A 26,291-nucleotide genomic window follows, 5' to 3' on the forward strand; every position below is an offset into this window, starting at 1 on the left:
CAGAAATGTTTCTTTTGCAAGACTAGGGAAAAGATAAGAAAATGAATGAAAAGTATGCTTTGCATTTGAGACACAGGTGCGCTGTGGATTTATAGAGCAAGTTGTGTGTGTGTGCGTATGTGTGTGTGTGAGTCCATCCCTTCCCTATGATTTTTAATATTCAGTTTGTTCAATGGATTGTTTCTAAGTACCTAGCTGATGGAGGTTTACCTTAGAGCTAATATAACCTTACAGTCTCGTTAATGACTGCTGTCAACTCCGTTAAAATTGCTCAACTCAGCTACTGCTCATATGACCTATTCTGCACCTATCTGTATTGAATTTGCCTCAGTCGTGAAAGATCTTTGTGCTGCATTTATTTATGGTTGGTCTTTCCTATTCTTTCTTCTCAATACCTTTGTATAATTAATGAAATTTGACACCTGGCTATTAACCCTGCTTTCCACACATGGTTTTAAAAGCTAAGTGGCATTGGTTTTCCCCACGTGCCAGTTTTTGGAGGGTTTTGAGGTTGGGTTTTGTTTGTTGGTTTTTTGGTTTGTTTTTTTTTGTTTATTTATTTGTTTGTTATATTGTTATTACTGAACACTTTGGCCCTCAGATACCAAAGTAGTTTTAGATAAGTATTAATATACCAAAGTTATTGGGTTAGGTATTTCTTCTTGGATTACTGCACCAGGTATCTGTGATTAAGTACTGTTCATTTGTTGATTTTTTTTCCATAGCCTTTTCTAGAGTCCCTCAGTTTGAGACTCTTCCTTTGACACTTTCTTCATAAAATGACTCTGTTGTGCTCCCCAAGGTGCCCCATGGTAAAGACATTTAAAAAAAAATCTTTTAGCTTTTCTGCAACAACCTTGTTTTGCTCTCTCTACACCTTTTATACCTCAACTGTCTTTTATCACAACAGTCTCTGGTAGCATTCCTTATCCTGATGTTTCTAAAGAGGTTTTTATTTTTATTTTGTATAGCAAGTTTTTCTTCAAACTTTCTTTGATGGGCTACTGTGCTTCACAATAAACATCCAAGATTTCTCAGTCCTTTCTACTTCTCTCATTTAGAAATAACCATACTTTTAATTTAAAAGACTGCCTTTATTTGCCCTCTCTACTGCACCATTTAGTCATTCCAACTCCCTTTAGCCCTTTGCGTCTTTCTGCACGTGCTTTTAAGCATTGCTTAAGACCAAGTTTAGGTTTAGTTCTTCTTTTGGAGATTTGAAGACTAGATAATTTGTGAAGCAGCCATTTATTACGGCGAGAGCCTTTTGATAATAGGGTTCAACCTCAATGTAAAATTTATTCTGCCTTCCAGGGAGTAAGTGAAGTCCTCCATGACTGCTGCATTTTTCCTATCCTAGAAGCTGTCTGAACACCCTCAACACATCATCAGCAACTTTGTTATTTCAGTCAGCAGGCAAATTATAATGTTCTTGTAGTTTTAGTATTACATCTGAAGCATCCATACAGATGCTCTGATTTGTTGAAATGGTTATGTTGTCATGATTGGCCTCAAGGTTTTCAGCTAGAAAGTATTCATGTACCAGGAGTGTGCAAACAGGTCCAAAATTATACCTCTTTAGGATGTTATTGATTTTTACCATAAAAAATTGTAATTAATATTAAATAGTAAAATAAATATAGTAATACAAACATATTAAAAAATGCATTAAAAATTTAAAATGGGCCATTGATTCCAAAAGAGACTACATTTATATTAAGTAAAAACATTTATATCTGTTTTGTAAACATATACAGAAACCTCTTCCTCAACAGGCTTTCCTAATTTAAAGGAAGTGTTCTGTTTGTGAATATCACCCCTTTTATTATCAACATATTATCACAAGTATGGCTCAAGTAGGTCTTTTAACTAATATGAAAAGATCTCTTGAGTAGAACTGTTCTATTGCTGTCTTTTCTATGAGACTTTGAAAAGCTGTATTATTTATACTGATACCTTAAGTATCAAGTATGCTAATACAGTGGAAAATAACAAAACAAACAAACACGTTTTGGCAACAGTTTACACATACCTGACAACAAAACAAACAAGGACATACCAATACCCCATGCTACCCAAATTAATTATACACTAAACCCAAGTGTAAATTATGAATACAAACTATTATCCCTGATTATTGGGATTTTCATTTGTTTGTAAACTAATGGAAAATTTCAAACTATTGGAAGAGGAAAAATGAAGACTGATATGAATATGCAATGTACAGAACAGCTATACTACTACTCTTGAGTAACAGACTTAGAACAAGTTCTTCTGGTGAGTTTATTTGACAAGTCCTTTATCTGCAGAGAGGCATCTTTACAACTATCCTATCTCCTATCTTGAACAGCTCCACACAGGCAACCTGACTTTTCAAAAACCTCATCTAAATTCTGGAGGGAACAGACTCTTTAGCAAATGGACGCAAGATTATAAGAATATAAAGACATCTTCAAAGATATTCTGTTCTAGCCCCAGACACAGATTTACCTCTGCTCAGGTTTTTCCTCTAAATCATTGACCATAATCTGAATGCAGATATCACCTCCTCACTTTCTATACAAATAAAGGTGTCTGTGTTGTTTTCATTGTTATTTAAAATACGTTGTTTAAGTTGCAGCTAATAAACTCATGGGAATAACTATTTAAGTGAAAACTAACTCCTTGTCAAGAACTAACCAGAGTTAATCCTGATAAGCGGAAAAAAATATGAAGAAAATCTGAAAGAGTGCTTTCACATTTTTGTGCATTGGTATTTTCCACTACAGTTCGGGGAAAAAAAAACAACCTATGTATTTTAGAAATGAAATATTTACAAAGGTGATTAATCTGAAGATTTACCACTGTGATTTTAGTTGCATAGACTATGTAAGCGCTATATGATTAGAAATAATAGAGAAGTTTTAAATTTGAGCCTGAGACCTCCTGCTTTACTTCTTATTATCTGACAAATTTTTATTGTCATTAAAAAATGTGTATCCATTCTAGGACACAAAAAAATACAAGTTGAGCTTTAGACGTAATACTGAAACAACTGAAAGATGACATGTAGGCAAAGTACCTAATAAGGAAAAGAAGCAATTGCTGAGAAGGCAATACACTCAAAATCAACCAATATGAGTCATTACCTTTAGTGCTGTACAGAATATGCCATGAAAATAATCCTTTGCAAACTCCACTAAGAACCTAACAATATTGCAGGTTCATACTTGCCTTTTTTCAGCCATTTTGAGATGAATTAATAAATTGCTATGCCTGAAATATCTATTATTTTACAGCCATCTTTGCCATAGAAAAAGAGGATATCTTCCTGCTAAAGTATGTCCTGCATGGTTTCACTTGTCACACCCTTCTAGATGGAAAGAAGGAGAAAACACCAAACTGTGGTGATGTACGTTCTATTTGCCTAATTGTCATGTTTGACTTCCTGCACTTTTTTTAACCTTTGTTGTTTGATACACAATAAATAGGATTATTTAATCTAGAGTTTCAATCATTCAACCAAAGTGTTCCTCTCATTGTACAAAGAACCTAAGTAAAAGTCCAGCTAACGTTTCCTTTCATAAATACATCTCAAATGAGTTGATAAAATACAATGAATAGCCAAATGATGCAGCAGTATCTTTAAAAAGACAAGAGGACATATGGGCATGAAAAGATACTCAGGCAACTGAACACGAATGAATACCTCTCAGAATAAGTTTGAGAAGGTACTTGAGAACTAATTGACATGCTAATTCATGCTTGAGTGTGTCAGCATACCTTCACGTTCATCAACTATTGATTTAAGATTAGCTGGTAAATACCCTTAAAAATTAAGTTACAAAGTTCAAGATGAATATAAAAGGATGCAGAATTATCTTTATTTCCTCATTGTACATCTCATAGATGTAACTGACCCACCACTTCTTTTGTGGTTTGTTGGGTTTTTTTAATACAGAAATTAAGTATTTTTGGCATTTTACAAATTTGAACTTTGGCTGTGCCCTACTTAGGGGCCATTGGAGCCGGCTGGAACTGGCTGTGTCCGGCACAAGTCAGCAGCATCCACTCCACACAGGGGCCCACCCTGCGGCACCTACTGCCTCTGCCGGCACCGGGGCACCCGCACCTTGATGCAATTATCTTCCTGCTGCACACAATGTGATACAGAGTAAAGCGATGAGGGCATATGATAATAGTTAGTCAAATTCCATTTAAGACTGCATAGAGTCCTTGGTCCTTTATTTTCTATGGACTGGAAGGAGCCCCTCAGTGAGAGAAGCTGCTCTTACTTGAAAACAGCTCCACGAAAGGGCCACAACTTGGTATAGTTTATAAAGGTCACTATGACAGCAAGAAAAAGTAGTAGTAAACTAATAAAATGACTAGCTTCCAAAAAACTCATGGCAGTCATTCAGCTGGGGGAATCAATAAATGAATTCTCAGTTTGACACCAAATTACATTTCTCTAAGGAGACATAAAGTGTATTAGAAGTAATGCCTACGCAATCAAGCCTCCATGTGTGTATCAATACACACATGTGCTTGTGTGGACACCCCCGCATTAGTGCCCCTGGGGCCCATGGCTTTTGGAGCCTTGGACAATGATCTTTTATAATCTGACCTCATTGTAAGAGGTTCTGACTGAAGGAAATAATAGCATATTATTAAAGACCAGAAAATTTGTGAGGGAAACCAAACAACAGCAGGGGAAGCATTCACTGAAGTTCACCAGTGACCACGCCACACATACCTGTGGTTTTGAGTAACCATGGTACTTCCTGCTTTCAGACGTTACTCATTTGTACTTTAATACGAACAAGTATTAAACATTGCAAATAAACCTAAATATTACTCAGAAGCACAATTTAAAGTATCTCTCTAGTATTCATGTCAGACAAAAACTCAATTACTTCATCTTCTAACCCAAAGGAATTCATCTTACTTTGACTGCAAAACTTATCTCATTTTAAAAGCAAAAGGGGTCTGCCAAAAACCTCTAAGATACACCTCAGGTCTAATGGATTAATTTCTTCATAAAGTGAATTTAAACTCATACAATCCCACACCAACAACCCTCTATGATTTTTGACATGCACAAAGTCTGTGTGCGCCACAGTCTTAAGACTGTCCACGCCGCAAGTATTTCCTAATTTTTGACATTTCAAAAACCTAATGTGAAGAAAGCACTTGGTAATCTATAAAAATTCTTGAAATGTTACAGAATGTCAAGACAGTAATTAACATTGTTGAGGCTCTGTATCAAGAAACAGTATTATTAAACATAAAGATTAGCCTGGTCATTTTACATAGACATGAAAAATCAATGATTCTCTCAGTTCTCTTCCCTTGAACATTTCCAGATATTTAATTAACAGAAAAGTGTAGATATTTAAAATATAAGCATCATGTTCATCGCCACTAAGCTAAGTGATTTTGATTTTGCCAATGATGTAGCTTTTCTCATTGTCTTCACTGACCTTCTAGTCAAAAAAATCCTGTTTGTTATGCAAAAGTGTAGTTTGCAGTTAGTCATCAGCAAAAAACTACTAAAAAAAGAAGGACCCACCTTAAAAACAACAGACAACTTCAGCAATGTCCAGCTTCTGCCTTAGTTTTTAAAGTCAATACCATTTAATAAACGAAAAATTTAAATAGTTTAGGCAGGAACGAGGCTGGCTTTCCCCACAAAAAATCACTGCTAGAACAATTAAGTGAAAAATGGCAGTTCCACCTAAAAGACGTTGATTTCATCAGTACAGTCGTTCATTGTAAAGAACATGTAAAAGCCACAGAACTTCAGCTGCTGGTGTGTCAAAATCATAAAAGGGTAAGAAGTAAAGAATAAAAAAAAGGTCAATTTTTGTACAGACTTTTTCAGTCCACAGGAATCTTGGGGAAGATTAGATCACCTTGACAAAATTTTTTTGAACCATTAATTGAAATAATGGTCTCCACACAGCAAACTGATGTTTTGCAATACAGAACTGACAGAACGTATAAAGCTTCCTCACAAAAACAGTTATTACTTTGACATACTAGATTCAATGTGGCTGTTTTGACATAAAAGACCAAGTTTCTTCCCAGTGCAATTGCACATTGACTTAAATGAAGTTAAACCAGGTAAACACTTTATCCTATGTCTTTGGACCAGGACTGAACTTCAACTTGTTCGTGCTTTTCTGCTTGTTTGTTGGTGTGTCACCTCAAAATGCCCTTGTCAGTCTGTATACAGACATCTTCTGTTAAAGGACTGCAATGCAAGTACTATGCTTCAGGAAACTTCAAGTATGGCTGAACACGCTGGAAGAAAGCCTTATTGATCGGGTTGATGAAAACACTCTCTTCCCTTGAGTTTGATTTTCCCCCAAATAACCTTTGAATGTTTAGAGGTTCCATTTAAAAAATAATAATTGAAACCTAAAGGTCTACAGTGTTCAATGACTTGTAGAATTTGAGTAATGTGCCCTCAAGCGCTCAAAAATAAACCAAATAACAGCTGTTGAACAGAGGTAGGGTTACTATCAGCATGGAGGTGGCAAATGGGGCTGTCAGTACCAACAGAACTCAAAAAAAACCAAGTTCACATGTGCACATTTTTATTTTGAAAAGCTTCTTGGTTTGGCAATGGGCTTGAATTAGCTTTTTGTAAAAATAAAGTAGAAAATGAGATGGCTAACATGATATAGGACCATATAATGTTGTGCAATACTGACCTCGGATTTGATGACAGCAGTTAAGATGGAGAGGGCACATTTCCTCTGTTTCTTGGTAAGGCTTGGTAAGGTTGCCATGAGCAACAGTGGGAGACAGATAGCAGAATAAAGAAATAGGCACTGTCCTACATGATCAGTGTCGGCTTTCCATCAACTTCAATGGTACTGAATCAAAATGTTATTTAGCAACAGTAAGGGAGACAAGAATTAGGACCTGAGTAATCAGAGAGCAGAAAAGCATCAAGAACAAAATAGATAAAGAAGTACTGTAAAATCTGAGGTTAGTGACCTAATGCAATGAAAATGCTGTAACAGGGAAGAAGATGATTTTGAGTAATCAGAGAATAGAAAACCATAAAGACCAAAGTAAATAGAAAGTACCATAAAATCTGAGGTTAGTGACCTATGGAGAAACTGTAACAGGGAAGACTTTTTTTTAATTAAAAGGGATCTATTAAAAATACAAACCTCTATTTTTTCAGTCTAAGCATCTATAATCTCAGTCTTTCACAAATTTACTAAGAGGTCTTTGGAAGAAGCTGCAGACATCTCACTCTTAAATTGAATTAAAAATTGTGAAGCTAAAATCTTTGCTCAAATATTAAGTGTATCCATTCAGTGTTGGTCTTCCCCCTTTCTAAAACCCCTGGAAGAATTAAGAATTTAATCTCTAGCCACATGAAATATGTGGTTTTAAAGCTTGCTGAGCCAAAATCCCTCTCTTCCTTTTTAATTTATTTTCTACATAGGTCTATTTTAGTATAAAATTCTAAAGAAGCAACCAAAGTCTATAAAAGAACAGGAAATTCTGTGCTTGCGTATTTAGGTATTTATTGCTACCACATTTTCACTAGCTATACAGGAAATTATTTTATCTAAATACATTATTTGTGAAAGTAGCAACCTAAAAGGCAGAAAATTAGATGCATGATATTCTAGATGCTGATTATGCCACCTGCACACCTTTTTACAAAGGCATGAAAATGGCTAACAAGCCATGTGCAAAATCTTTATACCATAACATCTACACTTTCTTTTTTTATTCTCTTTATCATAAAAGAAAACACTTTCTTTATCAGAATAAATTCTGGAACTCTTTGTGTGTGCTTATGCTGAAACACCTGATATGCTTTATTTTATGTAAACCTCTAACATTGAATAAAAGCATTTTAATTGTAAAACTCCACTTTTGTTTCTTACTTAGCACTTATTCTAAAGTATAAAATTTTTCCCCTTGCTGTCATTAAATCTGAGATGTGAAATTGTCTTGATATGATCAGGAAAGATTAGATTCACTCTCCTGTATGAGAACTAATTTATTGCAATGAAATGTCACTGTATTACCTTGAAAAAGAATTTTGAATTACAAGTCTGTTATGCTGTATTTCTGTTTTCAAGAGTAAAATAACAAATTAATAGAATTACTACCTTGAAAATCCAATATAACACCTGGGATTTCTTTCCTAATCTAACTTTCAGTACAATAATTTCAGGACATTTTAAAAGCTGTTACTTTCCTCTTCCCTTTCCTGTATTCACACCCATACTTCCTTACCTCCCCTATCAACACAAATCTGAAAGTGGCTTTGAATTACAGGGAAAAATGTAGGAACTAAATAAAATGTCACTTCCCTTACCCTCAGATTTGTGAAGAATGCAGTTGAAAAACAAGACAGAGCTGAATACCCAAAAAGCCATTCTTATTTACCCTTCAGAGGACATCTGAAGTGGATTAAGAAGTATATGTTTGGTATTTCAGAGACGCAAAGGATGAACAGAGTAACCAAGTGTCAGTCTTAGAATGGCTCAGGTTGGAAGGGACCTTAAAGATCACCTAGTTCCAAACCCCCTGCCATGGGCAGGGACACCTCCCACTAGACCAGACTGCTCAAAGCCCCATCCAGCCTGGCCTTGAACACTTCCAGGGATGGGGCAGCGACAACTTCCCTGGGCTACCTCTTCCAGTGACTCACCACCCTCACAGTAAAGAATTTCCTACTAATATCTAATATAAAATCTACACAGTTTGAAACCATTACCCCTCATCTGATCACTACACTCCCTGATAAAGAGTCCCTCCCCATCTTTCCTGTATGCCCCCCTTAGGTACTAGCAGGCTGCTATAAGGTCTCTGGAGCCTTCTCTTCTCCAGGCTGAACAACTCCAACAACCCCAACTCTCCCAGCGTGTCTTGTTTGTTATATTCCTCTGCTATTCCATCTAATAGCATGACTCTCTCAGCCTCAAATGAACACTGATCTTCCCTTTACCACTGCACATTTACTTCTCTTTCCAAAGAAGGACAGTGAATGTGTAGTTATGATGTGCTTCCAGTGCAACTCACTTTTAAGAAATATCAGAAGGAGCAGACCTTCTGGAGGCAAAGAGGTGTGAAGGTTCAAAATGAAGAACGTTATGGACTGAAACGTGTACTCCATTCCTCTTCTTTCCTTAAATTCTTTATTTGTTATTTTTTACTGTTATTGTCCATATCCTGGCACACGAATTATCTAACCTGGAAGCATACAGAAAATGCGAGAGAAATGCAAACTGTATCAGCCATGGCAACTGAGAAATGTTAAAGCTTGCCGCCCTACAGCACAAGTTTTTCTAGCTTTTCTCAGGAGAATCTCCATTCCTCTGAGCTGGTGCAGTCAGTATCTGACTCCTCATCGGGTCATGGTGCATTCACCAGCCCTGCCCCTTTCAGTGCTCACAGATATGTATTCATTAGAATAGTTTTCATCAGAGAGATGCAAAGGACAAGAAGTCTCATGTAGCTGAAAGCTCAGTTCTGTGTATTCAAGATGCTTATTTAAGACAAGGATATTTGTTCCCGCTTAATCAAATTTCCACAGTTTCTCCATTGCACGCACACACACACATACTTGCACCCACAGATCTCTGTCAGAACTAACGTTGCTGAATACTGTTGATCATTGGGAATTTTTCAAGAAAACCTCACCAAATAATTCATCATTTTAGAAAAAAGAAGTCACTGTGGTTTTAAATTCTTTAAAGATACCTTTTTAAATACAAAACTATTTTGGGGGGTGGTTGTTTGGCAAAACATATCCTAAAACACTGAAGTCTTATCCCAAGTGCAACAACAGGGAATCAGTTGTATAATACCAGAACTACAGAAAATCCTTAACATCTACAAAAGGATCATTTCTCATTTCTACACAACCTCATCTTTCCAGGACCTGTGTTTTGCCATGATTCTATAAAAAACTTCTGAGTATGGCTAATACGGATTAATTTTATACAGATTTCCAGTCTCCAAATGACATTTTTTTAGAGAAAAGAAATAATGACTGAGGAATGGGGATATGCTTGATGTTAAAATATAATGATGACTTGTTGTCCTAACACTTGCTGTATAACAGATGATGGTACTAAATTAATCCATCCTCTTGACAGTCATTTCACAATAAGAATGACAAACCTTATTATTTTCATTGCCGGCCTACCCTATTCTTGTCCTCAGTGTACATTTCCATGACAATGACTGTAATCATTATAACAGCGTTGTACATAATGACTCTGCTTTCTGTGATGTTACTCCCAAATTGGGTGTGAAAAATGTGAAAGGACAGATCTCAAATGGCAAAACTCTCACCAGTGAAACAGAGTAGTCTACAGAATTAATAACTGACAGAATAGGCAGTGTGTTGCCACCAAACAGAAGCCTGGAATTAAAGGGCACTGCTCATATAGCCTTCTTTCATAAACTGAGGGGCTTTGAATGAAAACCTCTTGTCAAATTAAAGACACATAGAATGAGACCTTGATGAGGTGTGTACATTTAAATGCAACATCAGCAAAACATCTATTTTTCAAAATGAAAAGGAACTCAGGCACAACGACCACTGCTACAATTGTGCTAATTACTAGTGTTATGTCAGTCTCAGCCAGGTTTCCCTTTTTTCCTGAATTAAAAACATAAGCCTGAGATAATATGACTGATCTTTGCAGTAAATCAGGTCATCAGAACCATCACAACAAATGGAAAACAGAGTACAGATGCTTCTAAGTCCCACAAAGCTTCTGCAAAGATGAGCTTACTAATGTTGTGAAGTACTCAAAGCACAAAATGAGGAAAACGAAAGGGAATTCTTAGAGGAAAAGGGGAGAAAACCCAGTAAGTACAGAAGAAGAAATGTCCTCAAACAAGGCATGTAGTCAGATTCTGACCACGAAGGATTAAAAGAAATCATATTTATTCATCTCCATAAATGTAGCACCAATAGAGTGGTCAGAGGATGAAAGAAAATATATAGCTATCATGGGAACATAAAATTGAAAGGGACCTTTAACTCACTGAATACAGGCCTCTGTTCTTGCATGCATTCATATCTATAAATGCCTTCATAAAGACGAGCACACTTTACTTTGAAACCTCTTCAGATTTTTGTTTACACTTTTCCTATTAGTACACTCTTTCAGAACCTCCCTTATTTTCTTATTTCCACTCTAAATTAACTCATGGTCACCAAAACCTAATTTTTTCAATTATAAGCTGAATCAACTTAACTAACTCTTCTCTTTCCCTTGTGGTTTCTTCTGAAGTGTATTTATAGAGTAATTCATGCTCTCCACTATTATCTGCAGGAGTAATTAAATAAACATATTTTATTGTCCATGACCACCCCAACCATGGTATTCAATTTTCTTTGTACGGCTTCATATATAAACTCATTTTTCTTGGCCAAAAATAGTCACAGCAGTAAACAGGTTAACAGTATTTTTCACCATGGCTTCAATACCACTTTATCTCTGTTTTGATTATTTCAGCTTTTGCAGCTTGGTATCATATTTACCTTATTGAAGGTATTCAAGTAGAAGCAATAATTGATCTGGTGGCCAGATCTTTCTCTTCCTCTGTCACTTGCACCTAACAAACCAATAGTGTATAACAGAAATTCATGGTATTGTTCTTTAAGAGCCTTATCACATTGTGGTCCTGAGGTTTACTCTGTATCTCCATATCCAAATCTTATTCATGCTATCTAGCTCTTTCCACACAATGTTTTTATTCTCCTGCATCGCTTTGCATCAGCAACATGTTTGTAAAATGTTTCTTCTATTCCATAATTATTCATGAAGATGTTAATCAGTCCAGAATGGGTCTGGAAGCATACCTCCTCATTCCCTTACCCATTATAAAAGCTTCTCTTTCAATGCAGTCCATTGTCTCAATTTAGAAAGGTCCTTCCCCAGTTTACATTTCCTGCACAAATCTCAATAATTTTCAGTATACTGAAATACTTGGTATGCTACTAAGGTTGGCATAATTAAATATTTTTTTTTTAGTCTTTTTGTTAAGAGTATCTTAAATACAGATGTTTCACTTGCTATTTTTCAGTTCAGGTGATACTGTTCTAATTTGAAAGCACTTGCTAAAATACATCTGTGATTTCAGAAGCTATTGGTTTCCTTGGATATTTTTCATACTCTAAGATATAATTTTCAGGATTCCCAACTTGAAGGCAAACTAAAATGAAATAATTCCTTTTCCTTGCCCTCATCCCCGTTAATAATCTTTCTTCACCCCTCATATTCAATGTCTTTCTCCATTTTCATTAAGGAAATTAAGATTCATCTAGAGTGTGTAATAAAAAATTCTATCATAATGCTGAAAGGCAGTATTCAGGTGGAGAAAAGCTCCATCTGTCATACAACTTGCAATAAAGCTGGATATAAAGTTTTGTGTTATTTTAATGCAAATTTAAAACGCAAGCTATACAGACATTACACATGATAAATCAGACTTCAGTTGACCATCCTAAGACTGCATCAGCATGCACTTTATGCCTGAAGCTCACTATATATGTCAAAACATAAATGCAGGGCTTTTTGTTCTCACAGGCTTCTGAGGAACTGTAACAGGTAACACACTTCCTGCCAGTTTTTGTGAAGAAAGTCACGGAGGATTTCCCTTTGGAGAAGTCCTTTTCCACCCTACCCTCAGAGTGGGATGAATACCCTATGGATCCTAGACTGTATTTATAATATTCCCTGAAGCAGAACTGAATCCTATTCTGAAATAGTCTAGAAAAGTCTTTAGCAGTGACATATTTAAGTCCCATGCATTTGGGGTTCTAGAACCTGATGTAAGAGGATCAGCTGCACTCATTCCATGTTTAGTTGAGCTCCGAAGAAAAGCTATTTTATCATATTTTAGTATCTTTTATTTCTCTTTTTTCTTTATAATAAACACAAAAGGTATACATAGACAACAAGTTCAGTGTGCACGTATGTAGCAATCCAAGAGTCTTCTCTTAAAAAAGGAGGTGCCATCTAAGAAGATACCTGGTTTTCCTCTATCAATGCCACATTTCAGGGGATGGGAAAAACAAAACCAAAAGGACAATGACCTTACCTTTCCTACATACTGAGGATCTGGTCCCATGTGTTCTTCTAAAACAAAGAACTGATTCCACACCCATCCACGCTTGGGACGATGATGCACTTCTGTTTCGCCTTCTACGTGTTTGGTTTGATTTCTAGTCACCTTGATGGAGCCATGGTGAGCAGATCCATAACACCTCTGCACAAAACAGAGACAGACTAGGACTGGGCAGATACAAGATGTAATTCTCATTGTAGGATAAGCTTCCTGTTCAAGGTTTTCTTTCTCTTGTCTTTTTCAGCTGTAATCCTTTAATAAGTTCCCGAGACAGAAGGTGAAGCCTGGTTCAGAAATACAGTCCAAAATGTTTTTTTCTGCTTGTTCATGGTTTAGCTGCCCATTTGGGAAAGCTCAAATTATATTTACATCATGAAAAGCTGATTGGAAAAAATGGTATTTCTTCTGAGGTCTTCACAATAGAGTTCCACTGCCGACCATTTTCTGTCTAATAGGGAAAGAAAAGAAAGCCACTTACTTATCACTAAAATCAGAAATTTTCAGGTTTCTGACCTTAGATTGCACTCACAGCTGTACTAACGAGTCTCTCAAAGACTCTCATTGCAAGTAAAGTTTCTTTTCAATCCTTCCTGTAGAAGTGTTCTCAGATTGTTTTTATTAAAATACCTTAAGAATTAGTGTGGCTCTTCCAACCTATGAAAACATACACATTATTAAAAACTGGATGATTCAGGACAGTTCCTTTGGCCTTTACCTGTAAATCACTGACCTGGTCTGGCAGTAAAATAAAATCACTGCTACAGTGTCATTAGATAGATAGTGTTTGGCAAATCATTTCACATGAGTTCTTGATCTTCCATACACCACACAGAGATCTAACATGGTGAAAAATACCAAGGCTATGATTGCTTTTGGAAGAAAGCCTCCAAAATGGCCTTTGAGGATTCCGAGTCAAAATTAGAGCACACTAAAATGAACTTTCAGTCAAAAAGAACCCCCTGTGCTTTACATAAATTCCAACCAATAAACCACTATCATACTGGAACCTCAGAAAATTATTTCATACTGACAGAAAGTTCAAGTCTGTTGTTTATTTTATCAGTATTATTTTTGTAAAGGAATCTAAGTTCCTAGTGACAATATTTTCTCAACTTCAAAAAGGAAAATGTAACCTGTTATACTACAATAGTAAAACATGCAAATGTGCATGGAAGTTGATGTAGTGCTTAAAGCAAAGTACCTGAAAGAAATAAAAGAACTCTTCAACCTCAGAGAAATAGTTACCTTAAGGTAATTGTTTGTTCAGTTATCTGAAGATCTTAAAGATCAGTCATTTGGGAGCCCCAAAACATGCAACTAAATCTACAAATATCAGAACTGCCTTCCAATATTGGCTTTGCTTGAGTATCATAAAGCCATTACAAGTTATGTAAGCAGAAACACAATAAAATTAATTTTGTTTCTAAGTTTCACGGGAACCCAGCAGAACAAATTCAAAATCTCTAAAGAACCACCAAACAAGAAATTAGAAATCAGATGGAAAAATACTGCAGTTGAAGGAAGCTCATCAACTCTTTTTTTCTGCAGATTTTTTTTCCTCATGCTTCTTTCAAATCCATAATAATACTGGAAGTCCAACCATATTTTCTTCTGTATTCATATAAGTACAGTCTCTCATCAGAACAATGGAAGAATACTTCAAGACTGCTGTACATTAGAAATACTCTGAAAGGACATACTTTCTGTTGCTATTACTCAGTTCAGGACAGTAGATTATGCTGAAGTGAAGAAAGAACTCCAGCATCTTATGGTTGATCGGGAGTTCAGAATGAAACTCTGTACAGTATTTTCCATTGAGGAAAGAATTTTTTTAGACATTTTGCATTATCCTGCTTCTTATTCCCATATCAATGTAGTCTCCCCTCAATCCATACAAAAACCAAGACACTGGTCTCTTAAAAGCCTTACATCCCATCTCAGAACAGATTCATACAATGTGATGTATTATTACCTTCTTTAAGTACCAGTGTGATTTAATTGGATTTTTTCACAGCTAAATGTTGTATGAAGTCTAAGCTAAACCAGGGACAGAATCCAGCCATTCCGAGTCTCATAATTGTTTCTAACTACATATTCTTCTTCCTTGCTTTCCTTGCCTTTCCGCATTCTTTCCCGATTCTTGCTAGAAATCAGTTTTTGCCTTGAGGCATGCAATTTTTTTCTAAAGATTTCTATATTTACAGATGAGCTATTTAAATAGATGAGTCATTGTTATACTTCAGATGTACATTACAATTAAGCAGTACCTCACAAAATGATAAGGCTGCAGTTTTATCCTTTCAAGTATTATTTTTCTTCCCTTTGTTTCCATCTTGGGAAATGCCTGGGAGCAGTTCATAAGACTATAAGCAGTGCATAATAAGTTAAAAATTGTATATAAAGTGCATTGAGATTGCTCAGTATGGCACATTTAAAATTTATTTGAAATCATTACTACTGAAATTTCCCTTATAAAAACTGTGCGGGTGGTGGTGGCAGAAAATTCTTGCCTTATAAAAGAGTAAGTATATATGAGTGCAGAAGATACCAATAAATCAAGATTTACTATACAGAACTTTGTTTCTCCCCCCTCTCAGAAGTCATGCACAGAAAAATATCAAACATACCAAAATGGTGCCTCTAAACTCTGTTATTTTTACAGTCTAACTCACATATGACTTAGAACAAATAAGAGAAAAAAGCAGAAACTATGAAGGTCATCTTTATCTCAAAAATATCTGTTCTTTTTAGCATTAATGTTAACTAGGAGGCAAGAAATTTACATTTTGCCAAAACTACTGTTATTTAACTTAATTCAGAGAGTAAATGTTAAACAGCTGTCCTCAAAATTAAATTTTAAAATTCTTTATTCTGAACAAATGTTTTCTAAAATAATAATAACAGTAATAAAAATAAAGACTACAATGGCATCTACTTCCTGTTATGCTTAGAAATTCAGGCCTCAGCTGTTCCTGAATTGCGTGTGAAGACTGGAGAAACGCTCCCATTATGAGAAACTCAACAATTAGAAGAGGAAGGATTTTTAGTGAAGATTCTTTGAAGTGTTTTTGCTCTACTAAGCGTCTTTTAAAACCAAAGTCTAATTAACGCTTAGTACAAAGGTCCTCATTCTTAGTTACTCAGCACCCTCCTACTAAAGGTCTAGCATTAGCATTCGTTCAAAACCTGCCCCACCCCCTGAAAAGAAACCTCAACTCTGCCACAAAGACAGTGAAGTTTGTCTAAAGGGGGAAGTACAGATGGAAAGACCTTGAATGCTTAACACAGAAGAGAGGTGAGTAAGAAGAGAGAAGAGTAAAGCAAAGAACAGACGAACTTGAACCGCGAGTGACTAAAAAAAAAAGGATTGAACTTTTTGAAATGTCTTAAATTGTTGCCTTAAGCCAACATACTGAGACATTGACTGCTCAGTGCTCTTGTCTGCAGCTTCAGATTAAGTGTCCTGCTTTATGGGTTTGGTTATAATGATGCATGCAACTGCAGAGTAGACTTGTGTTATTGCTGTCTCCTGAGAGCCCTCATGAAAATGAGCTGTGTGTCTCAAGAGGCTGTCAGAGTGAGTTAAAACTAAAATAAATAATTAAATAAGATGAGGTGGGAAAGTTCCACCAGCATTGCTGGAAATCATTACAGCAGGGTAGTTACTGCTTAGTATGGCAGCAAGTCACTCTAATGAATTCCCAGGAAACCAGTGTAAGCACAGTGATGGAAAATGCGGATGCTTCACCACCATGAGGAGATGCATCCTTAGTAGTGGAGACTTGTCCTGAATCTCAGTGTCCCCTATCTCCCATAATCAAGTTGACCACGTATTTGAGTTCATCTGAATGATTCAATTTTGCAGATGCACATTCAGCACAGCTCTGCATATATTCTGTTACATCCCTCGGGGTCCCTTTTCAGTCCCACGGTGACAGAGTGACAATTAGTTATGGAACTTGTAATAAATTGCATTTCTCATATACTTTCTGACTTTTCCCTCTGCACTTTGCCCTCTAGACTTCCTCCCTGTCAGAACAAATTTTTCCATTATCATAATCCAACCAGCTTCAAATCAACATAATCATTTAGATATAAATAATCAGGCAGGAAAATATTTCTTTCTTCCTACATTGCCTGTGCTTAGTCTATTGCCAATGTTATATCCTTCAGGACTGCAGAAATAATGCTGTATTGACCTGGAGATGAAAGGCAGAATAATGGGCTAGTATCAGAAAGAAAAATTGGATGTTATTTTTTGTTTCATCCTTCTGAAGAAGAGGTTGAAAGATTGCCAAGAAAATATACAGTACTCCTGTGGACCTCTGGTAATTGGCAGAAAAAAGTGAAATTTCTAGGTAGATGAGGGGAAATGGTTCATCTATAGTTCATCTCTATTCTCTTTTCCCAAGGCTGGTAGAGCTGAGCTATGGGACTTTTCTTGAAAAAATAAGACACCAAGGTTTTCTCAGCCTATGCGATACAGACACGATATATAATCATTACTGCTTTCTAAATAACAATGCCTTCTGCACGTGCTAGTCAATCTGACAGGAGTGTCAAAACTGTTTTCAAAAGCATTTAAAAACTATTTTACATGTTGTTATCTTGCCCCTTTATTGTAGTTATGTTGTAGCTATGTGTATGAGACTAAAAACTAGAAAAAAGTGATTAAATAAAATATTCTTAAAATAGTATAATATTAACTTCAGTAAGTACAAATGTTTTGACACTGTAGTTCTATATTGACAGATCGTCTAGAAATGGGAAATTGCACTACTTTTCTACTTCAATAGCGTAAGGAAATGTTCTTTAATTTGTAAGATAACTGCATGAGATACTGAACTCACAAATTATTGCTAAATTTACTCGTAAGTATATTGTTATTCTGAAATCTGATCTTTATCTTCCTGGAACTCAAGCAGCTTCCTGAAGAAACTGAGAGAAAAGAGCATTGGAAATCCCCTCCTCACCTCTTTAAGCCAGCAAACCCAGCTGATGGGTGTACTGTGTCAATGGCAGTTATTCCTTGTACCTCTCTTTCACATTTACACACAGTCTTTTGATAAAGTCTGCTTCTAATCACCAAAAACCAAAAAGCGTCTATATTAATCTAGAACTAACTGTTATTTCACCCAGTAAATTATTTCACACAAACTCCCTGTTACAAAATAAATAGAAATAACCACCAAAAAAAACCCCAATAAAAAATAAGGATTGTTCTTTCATATAAGGTAATAGAAATTCTGTTGTGAGGAGAAAGGGGGTGTGTGCGTGAGAAAATAAAAAGGGATCCAAAACCGACAAGCAATCAGACATTATAAAAACATAAATAACAGAAGAAAATTTAGAATAGATGCAACAAAGACACTGAAAAAAATCACTGAAAAAAAAATCGAGACAGAGAAGCAAATTGGAAAGTTCAAGTGGTAACAGCTGAAGCTGTGAAAGCTAATATGTGAAGCTATCAGAGATGATTTTTCTTTCAGACCTGCAAGTATGTGTGTATACAAAATAAAAGCAGTACAATTTCTGTGAAATGTAGGAAATCCAGTTAATACAGTTCAAGAGAAAGACAGTTAACCTAAAGAAAACATTAACTGAAAACAAAAATAATGAAGCAAAATTCCACACAAAATATATGTATCTGTGAATTGGTATGCAGAAATTGCCAAGGGAAGTTCAAACCGAGTATTTATTTCCCTGCACTTTTCTCTTTCCATACCCAAAAAGCTCTTCTAAATTCCATATCAAGTCAACTGATGACACATTTGATTCAGGAAAGAAAATGTGTATAACACAATATAATAATATAAGGACAATGCATAGACTTAATGATTACAGGTTGCTATGCAGTATGTGTGATAAGCCATTATATTCTTAGGTTCAATTTACAATCAGAGAAACACATTATGTAAAATTAATTACTTAGATGAGTAAACACCACTTTTGCTGACACTGCCCAAATAAAAAACAAGAAAAGAAACAGAAATACCCTCCTTTTCTGTTTCTTCTCCCCCTTTACCTCCTACCCCTCAAAGAAAGAACAGTCATACCAAAAGTGAAGGAAGACCCAGGGGTAACAGGCACAAACTTGAGCACAGGAAGTTCCACCTAAACATGAGGAGGAACTTCTTTGAGGGTGGCAGAGCACTGGCACAGGCTGCCCAGAGAGGTGGTGGAGTCTCCAACTCTGGAGACATTCCAGACCCACCTGGACGCATTCCTGTGCAACCTGCTCTAGGTGACCCTGCTCTGGCAGGGGGTTGGACTAGATCATCTCCAGAGGTCCCTTCCAACCCCTACCATTCTGTGATTCTGTGAAGACACAGAAAACAACATTTGTATCCTGGGATGTTATTAAGGAAAGGGAAATCACACATTTTTGGGCATTCTAAACCAACGAAACCAAAACTCCAGACAGAAACTCTTCATTTGGGATACAAGATCTGGAAAGTAAATTATAACACTACATAACAAAAAGACAGTTAGACAGCATGGATATGTGTTTTACATGCCCTACTGTTGTAGTTAGATACTCAAAATTAGTCACTGACAAGTGATTAACCAATTACTCTCCCCAGCTGATTTTTTTAAAGTTGACAGTAGCATTCAGCTGCAGAGTTAGCATTAAATCCTTTTAAATTAATCAAATTATTTCAGATAGGAATGCGTGATGAATTTTTCAGTATTATCCTGACTGACAGACATATATCAAACAGTCCCTACTTATGAATCTCTCTTCTTCCTACTGGCTCAGACATCCACAGAGACGTCAGAAGCCTCCATTAAGTCTACAGTTTGTATCACATAAGTTTTCTTCCTAAATGCTCATAATCCAGGCTACTTTTTAAACCTAAGAATGTCTCTTTTTCTCTCTCCATTTCTTCCTCCATTCAAGGCAGATATTATGTCCAAATATTCCTTTTACTCTCAGTGACATACTTCGTGAAGTTTATCGCTAGCTTTTTATTAATTAACGTTTCTCATTTTACTGACTCAACTCTGTAAAATTTCAGTCGCTTCTAAGACATAGAAACCAACATAACATTATTGTTCTGTGAAGATCACAAAAAAAGTTCGTTTTCATTTTTCCTTGACTTTTATCTCCAATATCAAAGCAGTTCAGAATCCAGACTCTGTGTTAGCTTAACAGGCCTTAAAAAGTTACCTTTCCGGCTAGAATATGTTGATAGGTTGCATCATTTAAACTATCTGTGGTCATAAAACACAATAGACATGGTATGAATAAAAACTTTTGAGATTATTTAAGGAGGAGGCCCCACATTCCTTACAGAAGGAGGCATGTGAACTGGAATTCAGATTTTATTATGAAGAAAGTTGTAAGGAAAGCCTAGCAGCATCTGCAATTAAAAGAGAACAGAAATGCTGAGGTAGTGCAAGCAGCCCTGGGCAGAACCACTTCCTGCTAACACCTAAGTTAAAGTAGATTAGTCACGTGTTATATCTAGATGGGCTTCCCCAGAGGACAAAACCCCACTGGAACCCTACCTAACAGCATCATGAGGATGAACACAGAGTGTGAAAAGCTGAAACAGCCTTAACAGGAGATAAAATAGTGACAAGAAACATTCAAAAAGTTTAAATGTTGCTTGTCACAAAAGAAACTCCTGAATAGTTACTAGGCTGGCACCTGCTTTATCTTCGGGAGGTTTTTTTGGTTTTTTTTGGTTGGTTGGTTTGTTAGTTGTTTGGTTTTGTTTTTTTAATAAACAAGACTGTCAAGACTGTCTTGTACCATGGTCTTAAAGTAGCAGCTTTAATAGTTCAAGGAATTTATAAAAAGCGATGTGGACTAGTGATCAAGGTACTCTCTTCTGGTCCTATGTGGAGCTATTCACTACACACAAGCTTTAATGGATTGCTTAATGGAGAGCATTAACTGAGGCACCACTCACAAAGAGTAAAAATTAGCCATATTATAGCTGGGCAACTAATCCAACATATTCTCTGGCAAAGGAGATTGATACCGCATGGCCCAAATAAAGGATTCTAGGCACACTGACGCTCAACATGATACGAAAATGAAGATAACCTCTTCAGTTATTTTTAAAAAATGCTTTGTTTTCAAAAAAAAAAGGTGGTGTTTGGTTTTGGGTTTTTTTAACAACAACATTTAAAAAATTGGGGGGCATCTAGTCCTTTATATATCAAAAGAAATATTTTTTTTTCATATAAACCACCCATGCCATGAAAACCCAAACCTATCAGCCCTTGAAATTCCCAACAGAAAAGAGATTTTCATAGCTAGAATACAAACAGGCAAGTCACGTTAAGATCCTCACCTGCCCTGTTATATTGGAAATACATTAGAACCACTATGGAATTCAAGTCTTATTGTCATAACAAGATTTTTAAGTGTATCTAATTGATGCTTTGGCTAGATGACATGCAAGATGAGCTGTGATCTGCTATGCTGCCTTCAGCAATAAATGGCTCCAGTGAGTGGTTAGCTGTAGAGATGATTTAAAAGACTCATTGATTTTGGAAAAAAAACATTGGAGAGGGTTATTAGAAGCCATTCTTATATTCATGAATGGGTACAGGAAACTATTAAACACTACAAACCAATGGATTTTTTACCCTGTTGAGCAAACATATTTAATGAAAGAGAGTGCAAATGAGTAAAGAAACATATGATCTTCCTTGAACAAAGGGAGATCTGCAAAGTTTGCAAACAAAACAGAAAAAGTACTTAATTTGCAAACAGCACTGCATGTAGACAGGCAATTAACGACTACAACAAACAGTTGTAATATGACATTAAAACAAGATTAAGGGATTCAATGCCTGTCCTCAGTTGGCATACAAAACTTTTTCGTGTATGATAAGCAGGCACATAGCAACTTCAGGAGAACAGAAGTTCTCTGCCACAATGAACAAATGAAGACATATTTTTTGCAACTATACCCATATGGTTTGCACAGAGTGACTGTCGGAACCACAGCACAGTAACAACACAATTAGTCAGATAAATTGCAGCCACCATTTCTATAACTATAATTGCACACACAGCCATGCTAGCCACTACCTGCTGTGAAAAGAACAACTGTGAAACACAGAGAGATGATTCATGAATCTGACTCACATCTTTCTATTTTTCTCAACCAGAGACCAATCCATCTACATTTGTATCTGGAGTCCATGTAGCTAGTGAAGGATAATACAGATATGCAAGACAGTGCAAAGGTCCTTTTACATTCCCAAAGCAGCAGAGGCTTTTCTTCTGTACTGTTTCTTTTCCCAAGGAACTTGCTAGCAGAATAAGGATTTCAGTGATTTCTTGAGTCATTCTTCCCATTTAAAAAGGTCAGGTCACCCAATCAGGGAACAAAGCAAATACATGAGACTCTGATGAGCAATTACCCAGTTTAAACAGGAAGAACTTGCAACAGCCCACTTGTGTATAACCCACAGGTACTGTTTATCCTAACAAATTGTTTCTCAAAAATGAATAGCAAGAGCTCCCCTGAGTGGTATGGTAGCATCCCACATGACTAGTAAAAAATAAAGAAAGGGAAGGGAGATCCAACGTAAACATTAGATGCTTAAGAAAGAGTTAAAGACATTTACCTCCCATAGTTTGCTACCAGCTCAGCCCTGTGTAAGTGAAATTCCTTAAAATAATGTAAATTATTCATTATATTCTTGTTATAGAAATTCTGGCAGCACATTATATACTGTGTATATATACATATGTTTAGGTTAGAAAGGTGATAAATATGCTATTGTTTACATAAACTTTAATATCAGTGTTTTAGAGAAAAATATTAAATGCCCACACCTTTTAAACAAATCTTACTATGTATGCTTGAAATTTGAAAACAATCCTTTCCCAGTGTGTCAAGAGCAAACTTCACAAGACAGGAAGAAAACCAAATCTTTTGTTCCATTTTTAATGTAGCAATATTACTGAAAAAAATAAGGAAAATAGAACTGAATAAAGGTAAATAAGCCACTTCTAATTAATAAAAAGAAAATATTTTGTTTAAATAGAATATTTTAACATTTAAAATCAGCTAGGATTCAAAGCAAAGGTCTTTTTTCATTTTAAAACATCTAAATGGCATAATTAAATAACTTTGAGACTTTTTTTTTCCCTTTGAAACATCCCTTCTATAAAGTTTTGCTTTTCAAAATTTGAAACACTGCAATTTAATAGCTTCCTGACTGAATATTCCCAAAAAGCTCTTTATTTAGCGCAAGCAACTTACAGATTTTTTTTTTCCTTAAATAGTAATCATGTTGAACTTTTATTTATCACTGTCCATCACAATTATGACTGACTTAGCCCATTTTCTGTACGCTGGATTCAATTCCCACTAGGCGAATTGCAAAATTCCAAGTTCAGCAAAGATAAGCTTTCACTTTAAGTTCAGTGGCACTCAGCATCAACTGCTTTCCTCAGTAAGGGAGCATCTTGTGTATATTTTATTTTTTTTTAATCTATATAAATACTGTTTTGAGTTATAAATGTTCTAGAAGCAAAAACCCACAATAAAAATATGAACAAATCCTTAATTACAGCAACATAAAAAAAGAGGAATTTATGAAAAAATATTTCAGTGCTCAGAATGCCTTTTATGGACTTCAGTTTTTGAGAAATCAGCATTAAGATGTCAAATAGTGCCCAGCTTTTGACAGTTAAGACCATCTCTTTGGGTCAGTTATTGGCAAAATAATAAAAAATGCAAAGACCTTTTTTTCTTGTTCTTTGCAAAGAAGAAACAGTAACCTGAATTCTATTTCAAGTTTGAATTTGTTTTGAGCACTACATGAAACCAAAGCAAATTGTTTCTGGCTTCAGCGAAAGTGGCATGAAGAATTTATCTACTTATTTTACAACTTCCTGACACCATGTGTGCAACATCACAGAATCCTATAAAACAGGATTGGAAGGACCTTTGGGCATCACCTAGTCCAACACCCTGCTCAAAGCAGGGTCAGCTTCTAGGCTGGACACAACTGTTTAGCTGCAGAGAAGCTTATGGGAAAGAGGATACGTGAACTGGCCTGGGATTAATCTAATTGAACGGGAAGTCAGAAACCACCAGATGTGACAAAACTTGCTGGACGCAACAGATAACAATGTAAGAAATTCCAGACAGAGCCATGAGCAATGGCTGGATTTCAGAAAGATCTATGGGAGAAGCAGCTGAACTTCACAGACCATTCCAGAAGAATACAGGGGCTCTCTTGGAGAGTCAAGTCTTGCAAGGTCCACACTGCCCAGGTAACTATCTCAGTAATACTTTTTAAAGTTGAGACTACCTAGGAAACACTACCAGAAATACCGAGTTTGTGTGCACCTGTAGAAAAACTAAGACAAATAAGGAAAAGGTAATTTTGAGTAAGTTGTTGATTTGGGAGGGAACAAGAAGATGGTAAAATAGAAAACCTGAAAGAGTGGGAGGAAATGTAAAAGGCAGCAATTCATGTGATCAATATTTTTTGGAGATCTCTGTAGAGCAGCCCAGTGCCTGACCACTGCCATTTGGAGCAGGACAATAACCATGGTTTTTGCACTGTATTAGTGTCTGACTTGCTTCTGCAGTCAGAGGGACAGGGTATATTTTCCCTGGATCTGCTGAGGGAGGCTTGGCAGCTCTTCTCCTTGGAACGATGGAGGAATCCCTGGAGGGTACCACCTAATAACTTTTTCTTCTCAGTTCTCCTGTAACACCCATCAGGGACCCTCTCCTTTTAGGCCTCCATGGAGTCTGTCACAGCTTCTGCAGGCCTACAATAATTTTTATTACAAATATATTTAATGAAGGCTATAATTAAGTGGTACCAATTCAGTTAATCCCTACTCATTGTTTCACAGGTGTATGAAGTGAATCAACTCCTGCAACTACTGAATCAGGTCATTCTTTTTCAGTTCAAATAAAAAAGGAATCATGGAAGTCACAAAAGCCCCAATAAAAGTAAATCCTCTTCAGAAGTAAAACTATCACTCAGGAATCCAACAGTGAAGAAAATGAATAATTTTAACTGACACAAAGGTGAATGAGAGCTCTGTTCAACGGTCACTGGCAGTGCCAGGATTTCTTTAATACAGCTATAGGAATAAATATCATAAGTAAAGAGAAAAGGAGACATCCATATATGTTAAGACTAAATTTGAAGTCTTTATTTAAAAACGTGCCTTTTCAAATCACACTTTAACTGAGATCTCCTTAAGTATTTGATTTCTCCTGTGACATTACTTCTGCCAAACATACTATAATCACTGTCAACCACACAGCATTTCTGCTAGTATGTTGCTTTCTTATCATTTCCCTAAAAATGTTTTGGTTTTCTTCTACACAGTGCCAACTAGATTTTGTCTTTGGCTGCACTCATCCTTTCATTATGTTTAGCATTCTCTATTCTCTTAAAATGTATATACTGAACATAACTTTTTTTTTTTTTTAAATAGTCTTATCTTCCTCTCTTCTTTTCTCACTCTTTCAGCTCAGCTACTGTTAAACCATCAGGCTTCGCAATTTATCACTTCCATCAATAAATGTATTTGGTTCCATTTTAGACTGAGTTATTCATAATTCTTCCAATGGAATGTTGCAGCTTCCTCATCGATATCTATAGTAAAATATGTTATCTGTTAAATGCAAACAATATAACTTAGCGACACATTTTGCGAAGTATTCACAAGTCAGAATTGATATACAAAACAGTCACATAACTTGCAAAGGCAGCTTTGCCCAGATGGATGAATGAAGGGGATATAGATAAATGCGCATGTGTTTGTGCGTATGTAAACAAGAAGTGTCTGCCTATATGTAACAAAAAACAAATAAACGAACAAATTAGTGTAATTTGGTGTTGAAATTTTCTATGGATAATCACTGTTGCAAATAAAGAAATACCTGAGACACCTACTTTTGTTATCTTGGCAAGAAAGAAATCTCTAATAATTAGAAAAATACCAAATGTCTTACAGAAGCCTATCTGAACAGACTGAGTAAAGGCAATTTTGCATGACAGATTTTAAATGTTCTTTTACTTTGGAATAAATCATAGCTTTGTTTGTAGCAATAAATATTTTTATTGTCACTTTGTAGTAGAAATGAACACAAGCATCAAGCATTTACTTGTACTTTTCACCCTAGGGGCAAGCTAGACTAGCGGAATGGATTTTTTCTGAGTATCTTATTTTT

General features: G+C 35.9%; 1 protein-coding gene across 2 annotated transcripts in view; it reads right to left on the bottom strand.

Annotated features, from left to right (window-relative positions):
* Positions 1 to 13,305, bottom strand: part of CDH18 (cadherin 18) — a 177,452-nt gene extending 164,147 nt beyond the window's left edge. For both annotated transcript variants that reach the window (XM_054191265.1, XM_054191264.1), the window contains exon 1: positions 13,084 to 13,305. In XM_054191265.1, the coding sequence (XP_054047240.1) occupies positions 13,084 to 13,305 (222 nt within the window). The remainder of the gene's footprint in view (positions 1 to 13,083) is intronic.
* Between the last annotated feature and the right edge of the window lie 12,986 nt (positions 13,306 to 26,291).

The sequence above is a fragment of the Rissa tridactyla genome, chromosome 2 (genome assembly GCF_028500815.1).
Source record: "Rissa tridactyla isolate bRisTri1 chromosome 2, bRisTri1.patW.cur.20221130, whole genome shotgun sequence".
NCBI classification, from domain to species: domain Eukaryota; kingdom Metazoa; phylum Chordata; class Aves; order Charadriiformes; family Laridae; genus Rissa; species Rissa tridactyla.